Source organism: Chiloscyllium plagiosum, chromosome 17 (assembly GCF_004010195.1).
Source record: "Chiloscyllium plagiosum isolate BGI_BamShark_2017 chromosome 17, ASM401019v2, whole genome shotgun sequence".
In the NCBI taxonomy this organism is placed as follows: domain Eukaryota; kingdom Metazoa; phylum Chordata; class Chondrichthyes; order Orectolobiformes; family Hemiscylliidae; genus Chiloscyllium; species Chiloscyllium plagiosum.
The window spans coordinates 14,973,620-14,996,577 of NC_057726.1; the positions used below are offsets into that span (position 1 = coordinate 14,973,620).

At 40.5% G+C, this 22,958-nt stretch overlaps 1 protein-coding gene across 2 annotated transcripts in view; it reads left to right on the forward strand.

Moving 5' to 3' along the window:
* Positions 1-22,958, forward strand: part of LOC122558230 (chromodomain Y-like protein 2) — a 152,356-nt gene that overhangs the window by 106,275 nt on the left and 23,123 nt on the right. For both annotated transcript variants that reach the window (XM_043706574.1, XM_043706576.1), the window contains exons 5-6: positions 11,700-11,910; positions 17,306-17,449. In XM_043706574.1, the coding sequence (XP_043562509.1) occupies positions 11,700-11,910; positions 17,306-17,449 (355 nt within the window). The remainder of the gene's footprint in view (positions 1-11,699; positions 11,911-17,305; positions 17,450-22,958) is intronic.

The window sequence follows — 22,958 nt, forward strand, 5'->3', positions numbered from 1 at the left end:
TGAACCCGGGTCTCTGGCGCTGTGAGGCAGCAGGGCTAACCACTGTGCCACCGTGCCGCCCATTATTTTTTCTTCCTTCCAAGCCCAGCTCCCGCCGTTCCTTCTTCACATCTTTGGGTTCTGGGAGGAAATCGGAGCACCTGGAGGAAACCCACGCAGACTCTAGGAGAATGTGCAAACTTCACACAGACATGTTGCCTGAGGGTGGAATCGAACCCGGGTCTTTGGTGCTGCTAATCACTGAGCCACCACGCTGCCCTCCACAAAGAATGACTGATTGACTAGTGAATTTTGGATGGCTGTCCCTGTCATTTGGTTTGCAGGGCTGCACAATAATTGAACATTATAATTGTGGAACAGAAGGATTATGTTTTAAAAGTTTATTTGACTGCAAATTGTGAAAATATACCTGGAAACAACTTGCATCTGATTCCTCCCATACCCCCACCTCCTTCAAAAGACATTCAGAAGGTATTTGTGAATGAGGTATAAATTCATGATCACGTATTTCCCCATTGTCATCTTTAACCTACGTTGTCATGTTTATTCTTCTTACAAATGAGGAAAAGCTTTCTCCAACAAAAGTAGTGCTGTACCATATTCGACCAAAAAAAAAATAAATTATTTCCATTGCTTTCAACAGAAATAAAGATTTGCATTTATGTAGCAACTTATATGGCCTCATGGCATCCCAGCATGCTTTTCAGCCAGTGAAGTAGTTTCCTGCTGTGCAGTTGTTATTGTAATGTAGGAAATGTGGCTGCTACTTTGCACAGAGCAAGCTCCCACAAAAGATGGTGGGATTTCGGAAGAAGTTGAGAAGGAATTTCATCTCCTGAAGGGTTGTGATTCTGTGGAATTCCCAGCCCAGTGAAGCAGTTGAGACTTCCTTGTCGAATGTTTTTAGGGCAAAGATGGACAGGTTTTTGATATGGATTCATGCCAAACTGGATTTATACATTGCCATCATAACCCTTTGGATGGTATTGAGCAAATGAAGCTGACGTAGGGGATTCAAGCCTGTGCCGTGCTGAGTTGCAGTGCCTGAGAACTGACACTGGCTTAGCCGACACTTACTACCACACTTACCTCGATGTGAAACTGGCAGTGGGAAACCAGCGCAGAGCTCAGAATGCCAGTCTCTCCCGAATCAATGTTTCAATGGCATACCAGTAACACCGGATATCTGGCACATTTGAACTCATTTTAAACACATGTTTGCTGGCCTCATTGCCTCTTCGATTCTTTGGAAAGGTGTGGTCATGAGAGTGTCAATCAAGATTAACTCATGCTGTGGCATAGAGTTTTATCAGTCTGCTGCCAGCGAGATGGGAGGAGTAGCCCATGCAGATTTGCGAGTGAACTCCCCAAGGCCAGAGAACAAGTATCACATTCCCGACCTCTGTCCTGACTGAAGAATAGAAGTTTTGTCCTGAAATCCAAACTTGTTCATTACCACGAGAGAGCTGGACACTGCAGTTCCCTTAATGGCTACTGGGGTCAGTGTAGTAACAGGAGAAAGTGAGGACTGCAGATGCTGGAGATCAGAGCTGAAAATGTGTTGCTGGAAAAGCGCAGCAGGTCAGGCAGCATCCAGGGAACAGGAGAATCGACGTTTCGCTGCCTGACCTGCTGCGCTTTTCCAGCAACACATTTTCAGCTCAGTGTCGTAACATCCAGGTCGTGTTTGAGAAAAGATGTTGCTTAGCAGACCAACATGTTGACTGAATCCCTTTAATCGTCTTCTTCACAGCCAATCATAGGCAGTGTATGCACGCAGAGATATAGGTACATTTCACTCTCCGTAAATACTGCCAGAACTGCTGGGTGAGTGAGACCACGTGTGGAAAGCCCACAACGTGGAGAGACTGCACCCTATAGAGGCAATGTAACGTTTATCTTTTCACTTTATTCCTTTATCTTCCTAATATTTACAATGAAGAACTGTAATGTAGAACTTCTAGTTTTCTCTTTATTTATCTATTTTTATACATAATTTATTTTAGTACCTAAGACTTATGCCGAAGTACTTTGTACGTAAGATGACACCATGTGTGGCAACATTGTACACTTTTCACTGTACTCCTGCACTTTGTACTTAAGTACATGTGACAATAAACCAAATTCAAATTCTAGGTTTCCCCAGCAATTTCTGTTGTGTTTCAGATGTCTGTTTTATTTTAATACATATGCAGCATTGTGTGTGTGCAACTATTTACAATCTGTGTCAGTGACTTGGAAGAAGGGACTGCATGTATAGTTGTTAACTTTGCCAAAAAGGCGAGGATAACTAGGAAAGTAAGATGTGAAGAGAATATGACAGGTCTGCAAAGATTTATAGTTAGTTTAGGTGAGTGGACAACAATCTGGCAGATGAGATTATAATTTGGGAAAATATGAACACATCCATTTGGACAGGAAACCAGAAAAAATGTATATGATTTAAAAGAATGGAGATAGCAGAACTCCGGGAGATCTGGGTATCCAGGTGTATGCATCACAAAACAGTTAGTATGCAGGTTCAGCAAGTGATAGGGAAGGCATATGGAATGTTTTCGTTTAAGTGCGAGGAGAATGGAATATAAAAGTAGGAATATTCGACACTGGGCAGTAGTGAAACTACATAATTCTACAGCACGGAAACAGACCCTTTGGTCCAGCCAGGCCATGCCGACCATAATCCCAAACTAAACTAGTCTTAGTCTACTTATTTAAGAAAGGACGTAATTAAATTTGAAGCTCACGGAAGATTCACTTGGCTGAGAGGGGGAGGTTTATGATATGAGGAAAGGTTAAATGGGTTTGACCAGAGGAATAAGTGCTTAAAAATGTGTTGCTAGAAAAGCACAGCAGGTCAGGCAGTATCAAAGGAACAGGAGAATCTTTAACGGTTGAGGAATCCAGAGTGTGGTGGTAAGTACATGAAAGTTTTTGGTACTTACTATCTTTAATATCCGATATGACTGGGAAGAAGAATAAGTGGTGAACTTGTAGAATTATGTAAGATCCTGAAGGGACTTGGGATGCTAACAGAATGTTTGCTCTTGTCAAAGAAACTAGAACCAAGAGACACAGTTTAAGAATAAATATTTCTCACTTAATATAGAGATGTGTATTCTCTGTGTGTGGTCCAGAGTCTGTGGAATTCCCTTCCACAGAAAACAGTGACGACGAGGTCATAGAACATTTCTAAAGCAGTGATCAATTCCTGAGTCAGAATGTAAAAGTTTACCAACAAAGTGGGTTGAGGCCACATTCAGATCAGATCCTTTTATCAAATGGTGAAGCAGACGTGAGGGACTAACAGCATACTCCTGCTGTTAATTCTGTTTTTTTTTAATCTGATCATAGTTGTGGACATTGCTGGCTGAGTAGGGGTTGTGTGTCTTACACATGGTGGGCACTGCTACTTTTCTACCTCAGTGATGAAGGGAGTGAACGTGGAAGATGCTGGATGGGATGGCAGTCAGACAGACTACTTTGTTCTGGCTGGTGCAAAGAGTTTTGAGTAGTGTTGGTACTTCACAGCCAGACAGGTGGACAGTATTCTATCACATTTCTGATTTGTGTCTTCGAGACGATTGACTTGCTTTGGAGAGTCAGCAGGTAACTTACTCTGCCACGATATCCCCAGCCTCTGACCTGCTCTTGCAGCCACTATATTAATCTGGTTAGTCTAGTTAAGTTTCTGGTCAATAATGGCTCCCAGTATGATGTTGATAGAGCTGGATTCCACAATGATAATGCCATTGAATTCCGGGGGAGATGATTTGATTGTCTGTTGTTGGAGGTGGTCATTGTCTTCCTTTTGTGTGATGCAAATATTACTTGCCGCTTTCTAACACCAAGCCTGAAGGTTGTCCAGGTCTTGCTGCATTTGGACACAAACTGTTTAATATCTGACGAATCACAAATAGTGCAGTCAACAGCCCATATTCCCACTTCTGATTTTATGATGGATAGAAGGTGTTGCTGAAAGAGCTGAAGATAGTTGGCCCTACAATGGCACTCTGAGGAACCCCAGCAATGACATTGCAGGACTGAGACGATTGGTCTCCAATCATCATAACCATCTTCCTTTGCACTCGGTATGACTCTCTGTTTCAGAAAGAGCTGAATAATTAAATGAGGGAGGAACAAATAAAGGATTATGTTGATAGAATTAAATGAGAAAGGATGGGAGGAGGACCAATTGGGACACAGCTTGGTTGGGCTGGTTGACATCTTGCTGCATATTCTGTGTACTTCTATAGGAAAAAAACTTGACCAGAATAAATTAGCCTGATTCCATACCTGTCTTCACTCTGCAGGATTGACTTTAGTGATCTGTATTTCTGTTAGACTCTTTCTTCACATTGCACTAGTCCTTGCTCCTGTTCATTGTGGAGGTGGAGGGCACTGTTATAATTATTCTGACAGGTACATCTGCTCATGCTATTATTTTCTTGAGAGGTACACTTTGAAGAGGTGGTGGTGGGAGGGAGTGGGGTGTGGGGGTGGTGGTGAGGAAACAGTGATTATTCACCCAGAGTCTGAATGAACTGTAACCAGTCCAATTAAAAGAATAACATTTTATCACCATAGAATGCATTTCTTGATGGAATATTGTTAAATGGATAACTTCAGAGAACCACTGCAACTATTTGAGAACACGTTGTGTGGTTAGTCAAATAACTTAAAAGTGGTGGAATAACTGCAAGACTTCCACAAGTGCAGTTCTTTCTAACACCAAAGCACTGTTGTTATCGATATAAACTGGTGGGTGAGGCACTTTGTGCAAGGAATGAGCATGACTGAAAAGGAGGATTTTTTGAAAACATTTGTGGAACAAAATTATTCTATTATAGTTATAAAGAACAAAAAAGTTTGAAGTCTATACTGAAGAGTTGCTAAGTTGTGATAAAAGCTTTCTTTGACTTTGATTCAACAGGATGACATTATTTAAGGACTATTAATCAACCATGTAGCACTCTATTTTTGGTTTAAAAGGGGGACAGCATTTACATGATACCCTCGTGGAATGGTCAAGCGTGCATTGTTCCCCACAAGCATCTAAGATGAATTCAGTAGCTGACAGAGCCCTAGTGACCTTCCACAATGCAGCAATGAAACACAAAACCGTTTGGTTGTAAAACTTGACTTTTTTTAACGAAAATGTCAAGGAACATTTTGTTTATTTTTTTACACAATGGGGAGTGAGTACTTGGAACAAAGTGTACTCTCCTTGGGCTTAACTTTCCCTCCAAGGATAATACTAATATCAGTTCCTGTGGGAATTTACAGGCCAGTAAAAATATTTTCTTTGCCCACTGCAAGTAAATAAGCATGTTTCCATCACTTCCCAATTTCACAATTGCTGTATGTAGCCTCAGTAAATGGCTTCCTATCTTCACGGTCCTCTTTTTCAAGGATATGGGTTTTTATCAAGAAAGTCAAAATTCACATAAAGTTACAAGATGACAGTGCTTTATAGTATTTGGTGTTACAGTACTTTCTACTTCATGCATTTTTGAGGTCAGAACATCTGCAAATTTGAATAATTTTTCAGGCTGTTCGCTGTTTTGTTTAATTTGCTATTTTGTATTCCTAGTTAATTTTTGAGTCCTGGGTGAATAGAAATAAAAACTTATTTTGACCTTGTAACACTCAGAATACATTACGCCATTCAGAGTAATTTTTGCTATTTATTTTGCCCTCAGCTCATGCAGATGTTTCAACTTAATTGTTGCTAGGATCACCTGGTGGTCTTGCATTAACAATGTATCATATATTTCCTGTCCATTGTAGTTCTAGTCACACAAAACTTTCTGAGTCACTCTTCAAAGAAAGATATTACAACCGTTAAGTATAAGAATGAAAATCTCTTACTTGTTATCTGCATCACCCCACCCAAAATTTACTTGGAAGCAGTTGCTTTTGTAGCCTTAAAGGGATATAGTCCTGTACTTTCTGTTGCTCGACATAAATTGGAGCTTACCGTCTTGTGGTTCAGTGCTAGTATCTGAGCCAGCATGTCTATGTTCCAGTCCCACTTGTCCTCCAGAGATGTCATAACACTTCTCAACAGATTAATGTTTAATAAATGTCCAGCCAGGATTCAATGTACATGTTCAGCTCATAACGTAAAAAGAAAATTCTGACTCTTGTGGTTGTGTCACTACCTCTGCTTTTGGAGACCAGGTTCAAGTTCCTACCTGCCCCAGTGGTGTGCCATGACATCTCTGAACAGCTTAACTAAAAATATCTATAAAATGGAGCTGGACATTAAACCAAAGGTGGGGGGGGGGAAATGTATTAGTAACATTCCAAAAAATTTACCCATGTGCACACTTTCTGTTCATCATTCGCAGAGAGCAGAAATCTGTGAATGGCGAAGGAAGTCCATCAAAGGTAGGAAGTTGAACCAATCTCTTCCATGAAAATGTTTATTGATTTATTCAGAGCCTCTACTTTTAAAACAGCTAATTGAATACTTAGGAATGGAAATGTTGAGACTGAAGTTGGTAACATTGTTAGGAAAGGCAATTGGAGGATTTGAGCTTCAGGGAGAGGCTGAATAGGCTGGGGCTGTTTTCCCTGGAGCATCGATGGCTGAGGGGTGACCTCATAGAGATTTATAAAATCATGAGGGGCATGGATACGATAAATAGACAAAGTCTTTTCCTTGGGGTGGGGGAGTCCAGAACTAGAGAGCATAGGTTTAGGGTGAGGGATTTAAAAGAAACCAAAGGGGCAACTTTTTCATGCAGAGGGTGGTGCGGATTTTGGAATGAGCTGCCCGAGGAAGTGGTGAAGGCTGGTCGAATTGCAACATTTAAAAGGCATTTGGGTGGGTATATGAATAGGAAGGGTTTGGAGGGATATGGGCCAAGTGCTAGCAAATGGGACTAGATTGGGTTGGGATATTTGGTCGGCATGGACAAGTTGGACCGAAAGGTCTGTTTCTATGCTGTACATCTCTGTGACTGTGAGTCTATTATTTATTCGGTGGAGTGCAGAAGTTACGAAACAAGTTAGTAAGATTTCGACTTTGGAAAATCTCGAGAGAGCCACTTAGATCATTGTACTTGGATGGAACTCCAATTCTTTCAAAGGATTGGACTGGTCAGCAACTGTTTATGCAAGTTGCCCCCCTAGTTTTGTGGTTGTAAGAAACCATATTAAACTGTAGTCTGTTAATTATTGTGTATTAATATATAGAAATATGATCATCAATAATCCTGAGCAAAAAAGACAAATAAACCCTGTGAGTGCTGCGAATCTGAAATACAATATCCTGGGAATGAGTAGTTTGCCAGCCAATATCTGAAGGTTGAGTAATGTTTCAGGTAGAATGCTCAGTCAATGCAATTTCTGGCTATAGTATAATTTGTTAAGGTCACTGTGTCTGAGTAAGCAGCTGGCCTGTGTTTCAGTGTCCTCCCAATTGATCATTGACATTTTGCCAAGTGTGTCAGCAGGATCCACAGCCAGTTACTCGTGGCCTTCCATCACCAGTTCAAAACCTGCAAGGCTTTTCCTACGTCATCAATTTTGTTGATCCTGTTGGTGAATTTTGTTGAATTATGCACATTTTAATTATCTGCATTTTTCTATACTGTCTAAATTAAGCTTCCCATCTGTTCTACCTGATGGACTCCAAATGAGGATTTTTTTTTTCCACCTATCTTTTATTTAACTTTAGCTATTAAAAGCAATTCTCAAACACAGTTTGCATTCCTTTGTTATTTATGCACAGGATGCCGGCCTCGCTAGCTGAGTCAGCATATATTGTCCATCCCTACTGCCCAAAGGGCCCTTAACAGTCAACCGCACTATGTGGGTCTGGAATCACACGTGGGCCAAAGAAGGTTATGGCAGTTTCCTAACAACCTGTGGGCATGGATAAAAGGAATTACCAACCAATGTGTTACCCCTGCATTGGGAGATTTTATTTTCCACCATAACCTTTTATATGGCACCTTAACAGATGTCTTCTGGAAATCCAAGTATAGTGCATTCACCAATTTTCTCCATTTTCATAGCACATGCAGGACTAGTGTACAGGCCCCCTAACAGTAACCGCACAGTAGGATGCAGTATAAAGGAAGAAATAAAGGATGTTCCTCAGGAAGGTATGATGTTAATCAGTGAAAAAAGACAGATTTGCATAGTTAGCCTCAATAAGGAACCCATAGCATTTTTCTTTATATTCTTTCACAGGATGAGGTCATCTTTGGCTAGACTAGCATTTATTGCCCATCCCTAATTGCCCTGAGGGCAGTTGAGAATCAACCACATTGCTGTAGGTCTGGAGTCACATGTAGGCCAGACCAGGTAAAGACGGCAGTTTCCTTCTATAAAGGACATTTAGTGAACCAGATGGGTTTTTCCCGACAATTGGCAATGGATTCACGGTCATTAGATTCTTAATTGCAGATTTTTTGGATTCATATTCAACCATTTGCCATGGCAGGATTCAAACCTTGGTCCCCAGAACATTGCCTGGGTGTCTGGATTAACAGTCTAGTGATAATACCACTTCGCCATTGCCTCCCCTTTTCTTAGAACAGCACATACTGAAAATGACCAGAGAGCAGACCACACCAGATTGTTTATTTGTGAAACAAGATAGGCTTAATTAATAGACTTGTTAATGAAGCCTCGGTAGCAACGATCTTTTATGATTGGTTGTGACATTCAGTTTGAAGGAGAGAAGAGTGGGTCTAATACTCATGTTTTAAACTTAAATGAGGGCAATTGCAGGGGTATGAAAGTTAGAGCTGTCTAAAGTGAATCAGAAAATTAGACAAATTATGACCCTCTCTGATGTGTCAGCTGCTGGAGTTCACACTCCAGCTCATAAACTCTCTACACTTAATGGGAAGGTCTTGGGGAGTGTTGCTGAAGAAAGAGATCTTGGAGTTCAGATTCATAGTTCCTTGAAAGTGGAGGTCAATAGGATAGCTTGCCTTTATTGGTCAGTGCATTGAGTATAGGGGTTGGGAAGTCATGTACAGGGCATTAGTTAGGTCACTTTTGGTCACAATTCTGGTCTCCCTGCTATAGGAAGGATGTTGTGAAACTTGAAAGGGTTCAGAAAAGATTTACAAGGATGTTGCCAGGGTTAGAGAGTTTGAGCTATAAGGAGAGGCTGAATAGGCTGTAACTGTTTTCCCTAGAGAGTCAGGAGCTGAGGGGTTACCTTAGGGCAAATAGTCAAGGTCTTTTCCTTGGGGTGGAGGAGTCCAAAACTAGAGGGCATAGTTTAGGTGAGATGGAAAAAATGTATAAGGGACCTAAGCAGCAAATCTTTCATGCAGAGGTTGGTGTTAGAGGAAGTGGTGGAGACTGATATAATTACAACATTTAAAAGACACCTGGATGCGCATATGAATAGGAAGGGTTTAGAGGGATACGGGCTAAATGCTGGCAAATGGAACTAAATTGATTAGCATGGATGAATTGGACCGAAGTGTCTGTTTCCGTGCTGTACATCTCTATGACTCTATATCTGGTTGGCATGGATGAGTTGAACCGAAGGGTCTGTTTCCATGCTGTACATCTCTATGACTCTGTGAGGCTGCTCAAGCTGTAGACAGTAATTCAAGTAGCATCCAGGCGATAATGGGATTCACTCAAAGTTCTTTGTCAAAGAGAAAACCTCTGTCATTAGTTGTAAAAATGCCTGTATCTGTATATGCTTTGATTAAGACTCCGTCCTTGAAGAGTTAATGTCTCTGCTATCTCCACAGGCACTACCTTTACCTGCTGCGTGCTTCCCTCTATTTTTTCATCTTGTGTTAACTGATGAAAATATCTCTATCTCATGTTTGCCTTATCTCTTGACATGCTCTTCAGATCATGAGGGAAAGGACAGTTTGACATCACCTGTCCAGCTATGTTCATAGTGTGTTTAAATGAAATCCCAGCTCCAGACTAAAATAGGCAAATAGCAGTTAAATGCTTGCAAAGCAGTAGATATTCCCTTTGGTAGGCTACCCCCAGCAGCTGATGCCTTTATCCAAAAAAGGGGTTAAGGATAATCCCAGTAACTATGGACTGGTTAGTGCAATATGGGCCAAACGCAGGCAAATAGGACTGGTTTAGTTTGGGAAACCTGGTCAGTGTGGACGATCTGGACCAAAGGGTCTGTTTCCAGGCTGGATGACTCTATGATAATCAGGGCCAGAATGATCAATCACTTGGTAAGTCATTTCAGGAAAGCCAGCGTGGTTTTATTATGTTTGTTCAACTGAATTGCACTTACAATTCAGAGAGATAATAGAGAGAGTTGAAGAAGATAAAGCGGCTGGTGTGGTGTACATGGACTTCCAAAAAAGAATTTAATAAGTAGCCACGTAGCAAGTCAGTCAGCAAAGTGAAAATACCAGGAACGAAAGAGATAGTGGCAGCTCAGATAGGAGATTGTCTGATTGACAGGAAACGGAATAATAGTGAACAGTCATCTTTTGGTCTTGCACAGATTAACCATGAGCGGGATCATAGGTTTTAAGAGGACAGGGACAATCTGGTAAATTAATGCATGCATGGCAGATGAAATTCAGTGCAGAGACGTATAAAGTGGCATATTTTAATAGGAAGAAATGATATAAGATCAGGGATGCAATGCTAAAGGAGTTTCAGCAGAAGGTTTGGAAGGCAAATGGAATCCTAGGCTTTACAGTGGTCTCGAGCACAAAAGGAAGTTGTTCCGAACATTTAGGTTAGATCCCCTACAGTGTGGAAACAGGCCCTTCGGCCCAACAAGTCCACACTGACCCTCCAATGAGCAACCCACCCAGATGGCACGGTGGCATAGTGATTAGCACTGCTGCCTCACAGCGCCAGAGACTTGGGTTCAATTCCCGCCTCAGGCAACTGTCTGTGTGGAGTTTGCACGTTCTCCCCGTGTCTACACTGTAACTAATCTAATCTAACCTAATCACTTCTTCATGCCTTGCAGCCAATTTTAGATCGAACATGCTACTCAGCCTTGAATCCCATTGGCTCTTCCTGTCTTTTGCCATTAAGGACCTTCTGATGTTTTTACGTCTAGGTTTTGACATCTTGGTCAAAATGGTTGAAGCCCCCATGAGTTAGAGGCTCCATAATCATTGAACGTAAAAGCTATTGTACTTAAGGGAAGTGGAGGTTGAGAGAGTTACACAAAATCGCAAGGGATCTGGACAGAGGAGATGGGGAGAAATTGTTCCCATCAGTGCCCAATGGACCAGAGGACTCCAATTTAAAATAAATAGCAAAAGAACCCAAGATGAGTTGAGATAAGTCTTTTGTTACACGTGAGTGGTTAGGGTTTGGAACGCAGTATTCGAGAGTGTCGTGGAGACAGGCTCAATCATGCTTTGCTGAAGAGAATTGGATAATCATCTGAAGAGGGAGAATTTGCAGTGCCATCAGGACTGCATGGGACTAGCTGAGTTATTCTTGTGAAGAGCAAATATAGATAGGAGGGATCAAATCGCCTGCTTCTGTGCTTTATCCAGTCTGCAGTTGATATAGTTTGAAGTTTAAAATTGCTTCCCTTTCATTTCATTATTGATCTGAAATGAGAATGTGGTGACTGCAGTAAGACTGACTGGAAGCAGTCAGCATCTACAATCCTAGACTAACCAGAAACAATGCTGAGCTCATCCCGAACGATCTGTTACTGCTCACTAATGGTTGTTTCTTTTTTGCTGCATTCTCTTCTCATCTAGGGATTTTGTGAATGCCTTCATTCAGTTTAAGAAACCCATTGTCGTAGCAGTCAACGGGCCAGCTCTGGGACTAGGAGCCTCTATTCTCCCGCTCTGTGACATTGTGTGGGCCAGTGAAAAAGCATGGTTCCAAACTCCATACGCAACTATACGTCTGACGCCTGCTGGATGTTCATCGTACACCTTTCCGCAGATAATGGGAGTCGCTCTAGTGAGTTCTCGGCTTAAGGATATAACCTGTTTTGTTAATTGTAAAAATGCGTGTACTTACTGTTCCCCACCTTATGCTTTCGTGAAGGTTCCACCTTTGAAGAGTTAATGTCTCTATCCTCTCTGCACACACTGCCTTTACCTGCTGTGTGTTTCCACCTAATCTCTGATCTTGAGTTAGCTGATCAAAATACTTGCCTTATCTCTATTTCACGTTTGCATTATCTCTTGATCTTGACATGGTACAGACCTTTCAGATGCTGAGGGAAAGGAGATTGGACCAACCAGTGCAAGTGGAATAAATACCAGTTGAAAGTAACGTTCCCTTGAGGTAGCATAGCCACATAACCAGTCAGAGGGTCCAGGAGTCACTACTGTGCATGGACCTCGGAGGATAGGTTCAAAGCAATACTGGCTAAGCCGGCAGATACACAGTACACCTGTCTGCTTCTAATGACAGGAGGGTGACAAAGGTCTTTGTTACCAATGGTAGCCCATTCTAATGCATAACATTCTTTAATCTAGAACAGGGCCCAGCAATCTTTTCCTTTACACCAGAAGAACATATTTCGTTTTTAAAAGTTGCATAAAAATCATATCTGTTCGGGATAGCAAGATGAAAATTCAGCATTTCTGAACAAAACAGTTTGCAGATTGCCAACTGTCTCTGGTAGTACATGTAATTTGTGTAGACAAATAAAATGTCAGTGTTGAATTTAGTTATCAGTTTAAAAACAAAGTGAAATTAAAATCAACCTGGTTTTGAATTGTAGAGCTTTTTTGGCTTTGTTTTACTATAATTTTGTCAGTAACGTCACTTTTGAAATAAACTCTTTAACAGGGCGCATAGAATTAAGATAATCTTTTCACCTGTTGACCAATAAAATTATTCTGGCCACACATTCAGAACTGTTCATTGTGTCAGACAATAATATTTGTCAATATATAGAACCTTTACCCTGAATGAAAGGCATTATCTATAACCATGCTGTGGCCATAACATTAGGAATGGTTCATTTGGAGCACAAAGAGGTTTTTCATGAAAATAATCATTTGAAATAATAAAGTTCAACATAATGATTCTCTTCCAAAGAGGGATTGAGCAGTTTCGACCTACACTCTCTGGACTTTACAAGAATGAGAGGAGACCTCATTGAGGTATTTAAGATGCTAAAGAGGATTGACAAAGTAGATGTAGAAGGAGAAAGTGAGGACTGCAGATGCTGGAGATCAGAGTCGAGAGTGTGGTGCTGGAAAAACAGAGCAGGTCAGGCAACATCCGAGAAACAGGAGAATCGACGTTTCGGGCAAAAGCCCTTCATCGGGAAAATAGATGTAGAAAGAGATGTTTCCTCATGTGGGAAAATCTAGAACAAAAGGTCATGGTTGCAGGATATGGGGTAGCAGATTTAGACAGAGCTGAGGAGAAATTATTTCTCTCAGAGTCGTGAATCTGTGGAATTCCCTACCCCAGAATGTGGTGGATGCTGAGTTGCTGAGTAAATTTAAGGAAGATATCGACAGAGTTTTAATTAATAATAGGTTGGAGGGTCATGGAGAATGAGCAGAAAAATGGAGTTGAGGCTGAGATGAGACCAGCCATGATTGTATTGAATGGTGAAGTAAGCTTGAGGGACTGAAGGGCCTACTCCTGTTCCTAACTCTATGTCCTTATGGTTAACATTTCAGTGCCAACATTAAAAAGAAATTCCCATGACTTAGTTTCGTGTTAGACCTCTGTCATGTGGCTTTTTTGCTGCAGGTTACAAGACTCTGATCTGGACTGTTATGAAGACAACCGTTTCCACAAGTGCATTGTCTCCTTACTGGAGAGAGTGTGCAGCAAGCAAGCATGATCCGTAGTCTGGTTTGACAATACTTTTGGCATGTGGCTTCCATATATGTCAAACTCCCAACTGACAGAAAAAAAACGTGGTCAAATGCAAGTGTCGCATTTCAAGATGTTTTGACTATTTCTTCACAGATTAGAGTTTAGGGGAAAAATTGGTTACGTTTAAAGTGTGTTTGAAATTGTTCACTATTCTTGCAAGAATAGAATGCTTATTGATAAGCTTCGTTGTTGGTTCATAATGGACAGTGATTTATGAGCAATTTCCAAACCTGTTAAAACAATACCTCGGATATATCATTGGAAAACCTTTAATCCCTTTTTCATAATGAATATTGGAAGGTGTAGAGACCGAGATGTAAGCAAGATCTGAGGAGTTTTATAGCGGAAGGCTAGTCAGATACTAAAAAAACCAACAATAACTGTTCATTAGTCATCAAGAGTTATCCAGTTTCAATTGAACAAGACAATACCCTGCTTTAAAGAGGCACAGCGTATTTAATATTTTGTATTATTACAGAGAAGCAAATCATATTGATTTAAATATGTGAAGTCTGTCAAAAATGTTCCTTTTCATCTTGGTGACCTTGCCAAAACTGCTAAAGCAAAGCATACAAAACTCTAGTTCAGATCACTGAGGGATAGTATTGTTGTACTGCTAGATCATACTGTTGTATTGTCAAGTATTGTACAATACATAATAGCCTTGTAATATAAAACATTTAGATTGTTTATAGGAATCATTAACACTACTTTACCCAAGAATTTAAACTAACTCTGCAGGGGCATGGGAACCCAGATTGTAGCTTCAGGGTGCAGGGCCTGGAGTGTAGGGAGGTTAGGAACCATTTAGATTGTTTATAGGAATCATTAACACTACTTTACCCAAGAATAATGGCAAGACCTTAAATTTGTAAAAGCTGCTCTCTCCAGGGTGTCGTTACCAGTTGAAGTTACTGACCACAAAGAAGTGCTTCCACAAAGTTTGTATCTGTTGCCTCAAAGCCTTTAGGCTGTGTCTCTTAAGTAGTGTTCCAGCTACAAAATAGCTCCCTGCAAAATTGAAGCAAAAACTCTCATCGTTGATCTACTTATCTCCATACTTCAAGATAAAAGAAAGAATAACCTGCATTTATTTTAATGACCATGTATTTTTCTTTTACTTTTTACTGTGGTGTAAATTGAGAAAAGGGCTGTTTTACAACAGAGGAATTGCTGGAATTTTGAACAGCGAGGTACTGGAACTCTTTGTGAGTTACATTCTTGATTTGTAAGCAGTGGGGGTTGGTGTAGGAGAGAAATGGCACGACACGAGGTTGCATATACAGAATGAGACTCAAGTCGGCAACAGATTAATTATTGGTTTGAGGAATTTAGACCAATTGTGGATGTCAAAGGTCACCAGCCTGATGACAATTATATGATTGGCTTATGGGCAGCTGAACAGCTTGTGAGTATGGCTGATACAATAAGAAGCTCTCAAACCTCCAGAAGGGGAGATGATGTGTCTTTATCTCCAGTAAACTGCCCAAAGCTAAAAAAAAAGCCAATTGTTACTTTATCCCAACAGTTGTTATAAACTTTTGCTTTTAACCAGAAAGTTAGAGACTTTGTAATTTGTGAACTAGTCAGTCCGTGCCTTATGTGAAAACGTGAACGAACCCAAAAATAAAGCTTATGGAACTAGAGAACTCCATTGAATCTTGAGGACTAGTGCTATGAGAGTCATGGCATCAGAGAGGTCATATAAAGCACAGAAAAAGGCATGTCAGCCGGTCAAAAATAGCCTCCTAACTGTTCTAATCCCATTTTCCAAACATTGGCCCATTGCTTTGTATACCTGCTTCCCCAGTTTTTTCCTGTACCTTCACTTATGAAACTAGTTTATTTTGCCTGTCTGTATATGTCTATTGTGGGGTTTTAGAAGGTGGTTAGAGTTTTAACTAGTAGACTTATATGAACTGTTCATAGTTTACCTATGGTTAGATGTCATTTTCTGTACAAAATACGAATCCGTGTTACGTTCAGAAAGCTGGTCAGTGTTTTCTCTTCACCTGTCAAACAGACTCAGGTAAATTGGGAACTCCATGTATTTCAATAATAAAATAAAATTTAACTTCTATAACAACCCTGGGATTAGTAGGACTTGATTGCCAATGCGCAATCTCAGTGAAGTGTGATACTATCGAGCACCTTTCACAACCTCAGAATTTTCATTAGAACTAGTGGGGTGCTTTTGAAATACAGTGGTTGCTCTCTGCAAGGAAATGTGAAAAACAGTTTCACAATGCACAATGACTAAGTAGTAATGGTGTTTAGGGTGTAAATATTGGCCAGGACACCAGGATTTCAGAACAGTATCACGGGAATATTTATGTCCACATGAGAGGAACAACAGTGAAGGGAGAAGCATCAGCAGATTGGATTATCTGCCCACCAGGAGACCAAGCTAACTGTGTGCAGTTTGCTGCTGTACCTGTTTTTCTTCCCCTCTTGTCCCCTCTGATCTGATAGTGCAGCACATCTCCTGATACAGGGCTTCTCCAGTGACATGATACCTTGGATGTAGGTTTGCTCGCTGAGCTGGAAGGTTCATTTCCAGACGTTTCATCACCCTACTAGGTAACATCTTCAGTGGGCCTCCGGGCGAAGCACTGCTGATAATTCCTGCTTTCTATTTATATGTTTGGGTTTCTTTGGGTTGGTGATGTCATTTCATATGGTGATGTCATTTCCTGTGGTGATGTCATCACAGGAAATGACATCACCAACCCAAAGAAACCCCAAACATATACATAGAAAGCAGGAATTATCAGCAGTGCTTCGCCCAGAGGCCCACTGAAGATATTACCTAGTAAGGTGACGAAACGTCTGGAAATGAACCTTCCAGCTCAGTGAGCAAACCTACATCCAGAACCTCAACCTGAGCTACAAATCTTCTCAAAACTTGCTAACATGATACCTTTTCAAGAAAGAGCCAAATGCACACAACTTCCCCAGTGTATCCACTGACTTGTCTGGTGGGAGGTGAAGCCAATAGGACCTGGTTTCCTATTCCATCGTCTAAGGTACCGGTCTCTGATTGCGGACATGGGGAGGGAGCAGCAGGAGGAGCCTTACGATTCACATCAGGCCCTTGGCATTTAAAGGGAATATTCACCTTGTTGTTGTTAGGCTGTGATGTCTCTGAACCACCTTAAAATAGAAGGCAGGCATGCTTAGGCTTGTATGTGATATGGTTATTTGAATAAAGTATTGAAGGATAAATGATGTATCAAAAAATAATACCAGAACACAGAGCCAGTACCTTATTTCAAAATGGGGACTGAGCAGTCAAGCATTTCTTTCTGTTTCTATTCTTAGATTGTGAACATTCACGATAATTTTTAATCTCAAGGATTGTGTTCTAACTTTGTACTGCGCCTCTTGAAACTATTTGTGTGTCGTTACTAACGTTGTGCCTTTACTTTATGAAAACGCAGGAGAAGTTCTTTTTTAAAGCAAGATTCTGGGTGAACATTAAAAAAAATGTATCTTCCTCTTTCAGGCAAATGAAATGCTGTTTTGTGGGAGAAAGTTAACCGCACAAGAAGCCTGCAGTCGGGGACTGGTGTCTCAGGTCTTCTGGCCAACAACGTTTAGTCAAGAAGTGATGTTACGAGTGAAAGAAATGGCATCGTGCAGTGCAATGGCAAGTTTATTTTTCACTTTAACAACCAGTTTTATGGTTTAGATGGGTGAATTCAACAAATTTGAGTTTACAAATCCTGGTTGGCCCTCGGTAACTGTTTAAAAAAAGTGCAGATCACATAATTGGAAAGCTTTTTATTCATTTTAAAAAGCTAACTATAAGTAGCAAGATCCTCACTGATATGCCAAACAAGAGCTGAACCTTGCATCAGCTGATCCTGAGTAGTGACTGGTTCAATTCGGATTTACCTTTATGTCCAAGTAAGCAAGCCTGATATCAAAAGAGAAAATGCTGGAAAATCTCAGCAGGTCTGGCAGCATCTGTAAGGAGAGAAAAGAGCTGACGTTTCGAGTCTAACTGATCCTTTGTCAAAGCGCCTGATGATGTGCAAGGCCGAAGCATTTACAGAGGACTGTTTTCCTGTTGCTTTTTGCGCAAACACAGCAACCAGTTAGCACAGAGAAAGGTCCCACAAATACATTTGATGAAATTAGTGGTGGGGTAAATATCGATAAACACTCAGAAAGCTTCCTACTCAACAACGAATCACACCACAAGATCAGTTTTGATTCACCTGACTGGGCAGATGGTACTTTTCCACATTTCGTTTCAAAGATGGCAATGTCAGTATTGCAACATTCTCTCAGTCCTATATTGAAATATCAGCCTCAGCAATGTGGTTAAATGCTGCTTGAACCTCTTGCCTTCTGTCTAAAATGTAGTGAGTCCATAAAGTCTCTGACAAATGTTTATGGATGCACCACAGAGAGCATCCTATCGCAGATGGATAGGATGGCAACTGATCTTCCCAAGGCCACAAGAAACTACAGAGTTGTGAACACAGCCCAATCCATTACACAAACCAGCCTTCCATCCATTGACTTCATCTATAACTCCCCCTACTTTGGGAAAGCAACCAACATAATCAAAGACCCCTCCCAGCCTGATTATACTATTTTCCACCCTGTTCTGTTGGGCAGAAAGTATGAACATTCGTGTACAAACTGATTCATGAACAGCTACTTCCCCGCTGTTATCGGACTTCTGAATGGACCTCTTTAATGTTAATGTTAAGCTTTCTGTGCACCTTCTCAGCAGCTCTAACACTGTACCCTGCACTCTATTCTGTTAACCTGATGCACTGGTATTGTATGACCTGCCTGTAAAGCATGTAAGACAACACTTTTAACTCTACATCGGTACACATGACAGTAATAAGTCAAATCAAGTTTTCTTGTTTTAAATGAGACTACCTCTCATTCTTCGAAACATCAAACAATTCAGGACCATTTTGCTCAATCTGTTTCCTTTTTTCAGACCCACTATCAATACAGATGAACCTTTATTGAACTGTGTGACTCAGACTAGAGTGTTACCAACTGAGTCAGGCTAAGTGGGAGAGAACGACCAATGAATGGTACCCTGTTGAGATTGTAAAGATCTCGTGGATTTTTTTTTAAGTTTGAGGCTTGTACATGGAAATTAGAAAACTCATAGTCCTAAGATTCTGGGAGAAAAATTGGTGAGGTTATGGCTTCTCACCGTCCTGTGCTGAGGGTGCGGGAAAGATGTTAGAAGAATCTCTGCAGCCTAGAAGAAGGTATGCAGGTCTCAGGTAGACCAGGAGTTTTACACAGCATTGAGGATTTTGAAGTGAAAAGAAGTGTTTGCAAAGGAAAAAAATATTCTGCTTTCTGAATGCAGCTTCTGCAAGAGAGCCAGGATAGATTTGGTGTTGAACAAAATAGTCAATCCAAAAGGTTGAAGAGGATTTGATTAAAAGTAAAATGTATTAGGTGCTGATTAGTTTTCTGAGAGATAATGAAAAGTCTTTGTGAACAATTTAAATAAAATCAAATTTTCACCCCCTTCCCCAACAATATTCCTGGGAGTGATGATCACCAACAATCTGTCCTGGCCTACCCACGTTGACAGTATGGTCAAGAAAGTACAGCAGTGCCTCTACCTCCTCAGGAGGCTAAGGAAGTTGAAATTAGCTATTGAAATTCCCCATCCAGAGAAAAATGATGTGTATGGAGAATGTGGAAGCCTGAATGCCGAGGGGAGTCATGGTCAGAGAGTGGATAGGTTTCGCTGATCAATGGGGCAGAAGGAAAGTATCGTTAAGGTGGTCAAAAATAATGTCCCATCACTTTTACCCTGGATTAAAATGACTAGAGAGACAGTGATTGATTGGATCAATCTGAGTATGAATCCACTTCACATACCATCTAGCCGTAGAGATATATTGTTGTTCTTTCATCATCACCAGCAATACAGTGGGAGTGCCTTCATCACCAGGCTGCCAGGGTTCAAGAAGGTGGTGCACCACTACATTCCCAAGGGCAGTTGGGACTGGGGAATAAATGCTAGACATGCCAGCAATGCCCATGTCCTGGGAATGAATAAATCTTAAAAATTAGAAACACTGAGCTTAATGGAAGAAATTGATGGAAGAATTTTTACCAGAGTCATAAACAAAATAAGCCAAAAGAATATCTTCCCATTCAGTAACAACAAGCTATAAAAGCAGGATTTACAGAGTACCAGCAATATCTTTTCAAAGGAGCAAGAATGAGAGACTGTGGGAATGATAGGAGGATATTAGTTGTTATTTCCTTGTAATAAGGCTGTAATTAGCTGAAATAACAAGAAAGATAAAATTAGCGCAATGTAGATCCATCTAATACTGAGACAGAAAGTACCAAAAGCAAAATCTTGAGGATAAAGTATAACAGCAGCAGGCATATTGAACCAAGAAATAATACCAGGGATTGGAAATGGTGAGGCTGAATTATGAAAACTTCCGTGTAAAGAAAGTAAAATAAGTTCTCCTTTAGGAGATATGCAAGTGAAAGTAAAATCAAAGAATCCTCAAAAGCTTGCTTTTATATAGTGGTCATGACTGGCTTATAATGGGCTGCTGAAGTTACAGCTAACTCAAATATAATGGGCTGCTGTAGTTACAGCTAACTGTCTTATAATCAGTGGTGTAGTTCCAGCTAAATGTCTATCATGAGCTGGTGCAGTTACAGCTAACTGAATTATAATGAGCTGTTTTATTTCGAGCTAAGTGTATTCTAATAGGTTGCTGTAGTTACAGCTAACTGAACTATAATGAGCTAGTGTAGTTACAGCTAAGTGTATTATAATGGGCTAGTGTAGTTACAGGCAACTGTCTTAAAATGGGGTGTTATAGTTGTAGCTAACTGAATTATAATGAACCGGTGTAGTTACAGGTAACTGAATTATAATGGCCTGGTGTAGTTACAGCTAACTGAATTATAATGGCCTGGTGTAGTTACAGCTAACTGAATTATAATGAGCTGTTGTAGTTACAGGTAACTGAATTATAATGGGCTGTTGTAGTTACAGGTAACTGAATTATAATGGGCTGTTGTAGTTACAACTAACTGAATTATATTCAGCTGCTATAGTCACAGTTAACTGTCTGTAATGAGATGGTATAGGTCCAGCTAACTGTCATATAATGGAATGGTCCTAGAATGAGCTGTTGTGGTTACATCTAACTGTATTATAATGAGCTGTTGAAGTTACAGCTAACTGTCTTATAGTGGGCTGGTGTAGTCACAGCTAAATGAATTATAATGGGATGTTGTATTTCGAGCTAACTGTCACATAATGAGCTGGTGTAGTTACAGCTGACTGTCTTATAATGAGCTGTTGTAGTTACAATTAACTGAATTATAATGGGCTGTTGTAGTTACAGTTAACTGTTTTAAAATGGGCTGGTGTAGTTACAGCTATTTATCTAATAGTGGGCTATTGTAGTTACTTCTAACTGAATTATAATGAGCTGGTGTAGTTACATCTAACTGAATTAAGATGGGCCGTTGAAGTTAGAGCTAACTGTCTTCTAATGGACTGCTGTAGTCACAGCTATAATCTGCTGGTGTAGGTACAGCTAACTGGGCTGGGCTAGTTTTAGCTAATATAATGCTCTGCTATAGTCACAGAGAATTGTCTTCTAATGGTTAGCTGTAGTTACAGCTAACTATCTTATAATGAGCTGGTGTAGTTACAGCTAACTGCCTTATATTGAACTGATGTATTTTCAGCTAACTGTCTGAGAATGAGCTGTTGAAGTTACAGCTAACTGAATTATAATGAGCTGGTGTAGTTACAGCTAACTGCCTTATATTGAGCTGATGTATTTTCAGCTAACTGTCTGAGAATGAGCTGTTGTAGTTGCAGCTAGCTGAATTATATTGAGCCGGTGTAGTTTCAGCTAACAGAAGTATAATGGGCTGTTGTATTTTGAGCTAAGTGTTTTCTAATAAGCTGCTGTAGTTACAGCTAATTGAGTTATCATGAGCTATTGTAGTCGGAGCTAACTGAATTATAATGAGCTGTTTTATTTCAAGCAAAGTGTATTCTAATAGGTTGCTGTAGTTACAGCTAACTGAATTATAATGTTCTGGTGCAGTTACAGCTAAGTGCTGGTGTAGTTACAGGAAACTGTCTTAAAATGCGGTGTTATAGTTATAGCTAACTGTCTTATGATGAGCTGGTGTTGTTACAGCTATCTAAATTATAATGGGCTGCTGTAGTTACAGCTACCTATGTGATAATGGACGAGTGTCGTTATAGCTAACTGTCTTAAAGTTGGCTGATGTAGTTACAGCTAACTGAATTATAATGGGCTGGTATAGTAACAGGTAACTGAATTATAATGGGCTGGTGTAGTTACAGCTAACTGAATTATAATCAGCTGCTATAGTTACAGTTAATTCTGTAATGCGCTGTTGTAGTTAAGCTAACTGTTTTTAGATTAGATTAGATTACATTACAGTGTGGAAACAGGCCCTTCGGCCCAACAAGTCCACACCGACCCGCCGAAGCGAAACCCACCAATACCCCTACATTTACCCCTTACCTAACACTACGGGCAATTTAGTATGGCCAATTCACCTGACCCTGCACATCTTTGGACTGTGGGAGGAAACCGGAGCACCCAGAGAAAACCCACGCAGACACGGGGAGAACGTGCAAACTCCACACAGTCAGTCACTTGAGGCGGGAAATGAACCCGGGTCTCTGGCGCTGTGAAGCAGCAGTGCTAACCACTGTGCCACCATGCCGCCAACAAATATAACAGCTCTTAGAATGAGCTGTTGTGGTTACATCTAACTGTCTTATAATGAGCTGTTGAAGTTACAGCTAACTGTCTTATAATGGGCTGGTGTAGTCACAGCTAAATGAATTATAATGGGATGTTGTATTTCGAGCTAGCTGTCACATAATGAGCTGGTGTAGTTACAGCTGACTGTCTTATAATGAGCTGTTGTAGTTACAATTAACTGAATTATAATGAGCTGTTGTAGTTACAGCTAACTGAATTATAATGAGCTGGTGCAGTTACAGCTAACTGAATTATAATGGGCTGTTGTAGTTACAGCTAACTGAATTATAATGAGCTGGTGTAGTTACAGCTGACTGTCTTACAATGAGCTGTTATAGTTCCATCTAACTGAATTATAATGGGCTT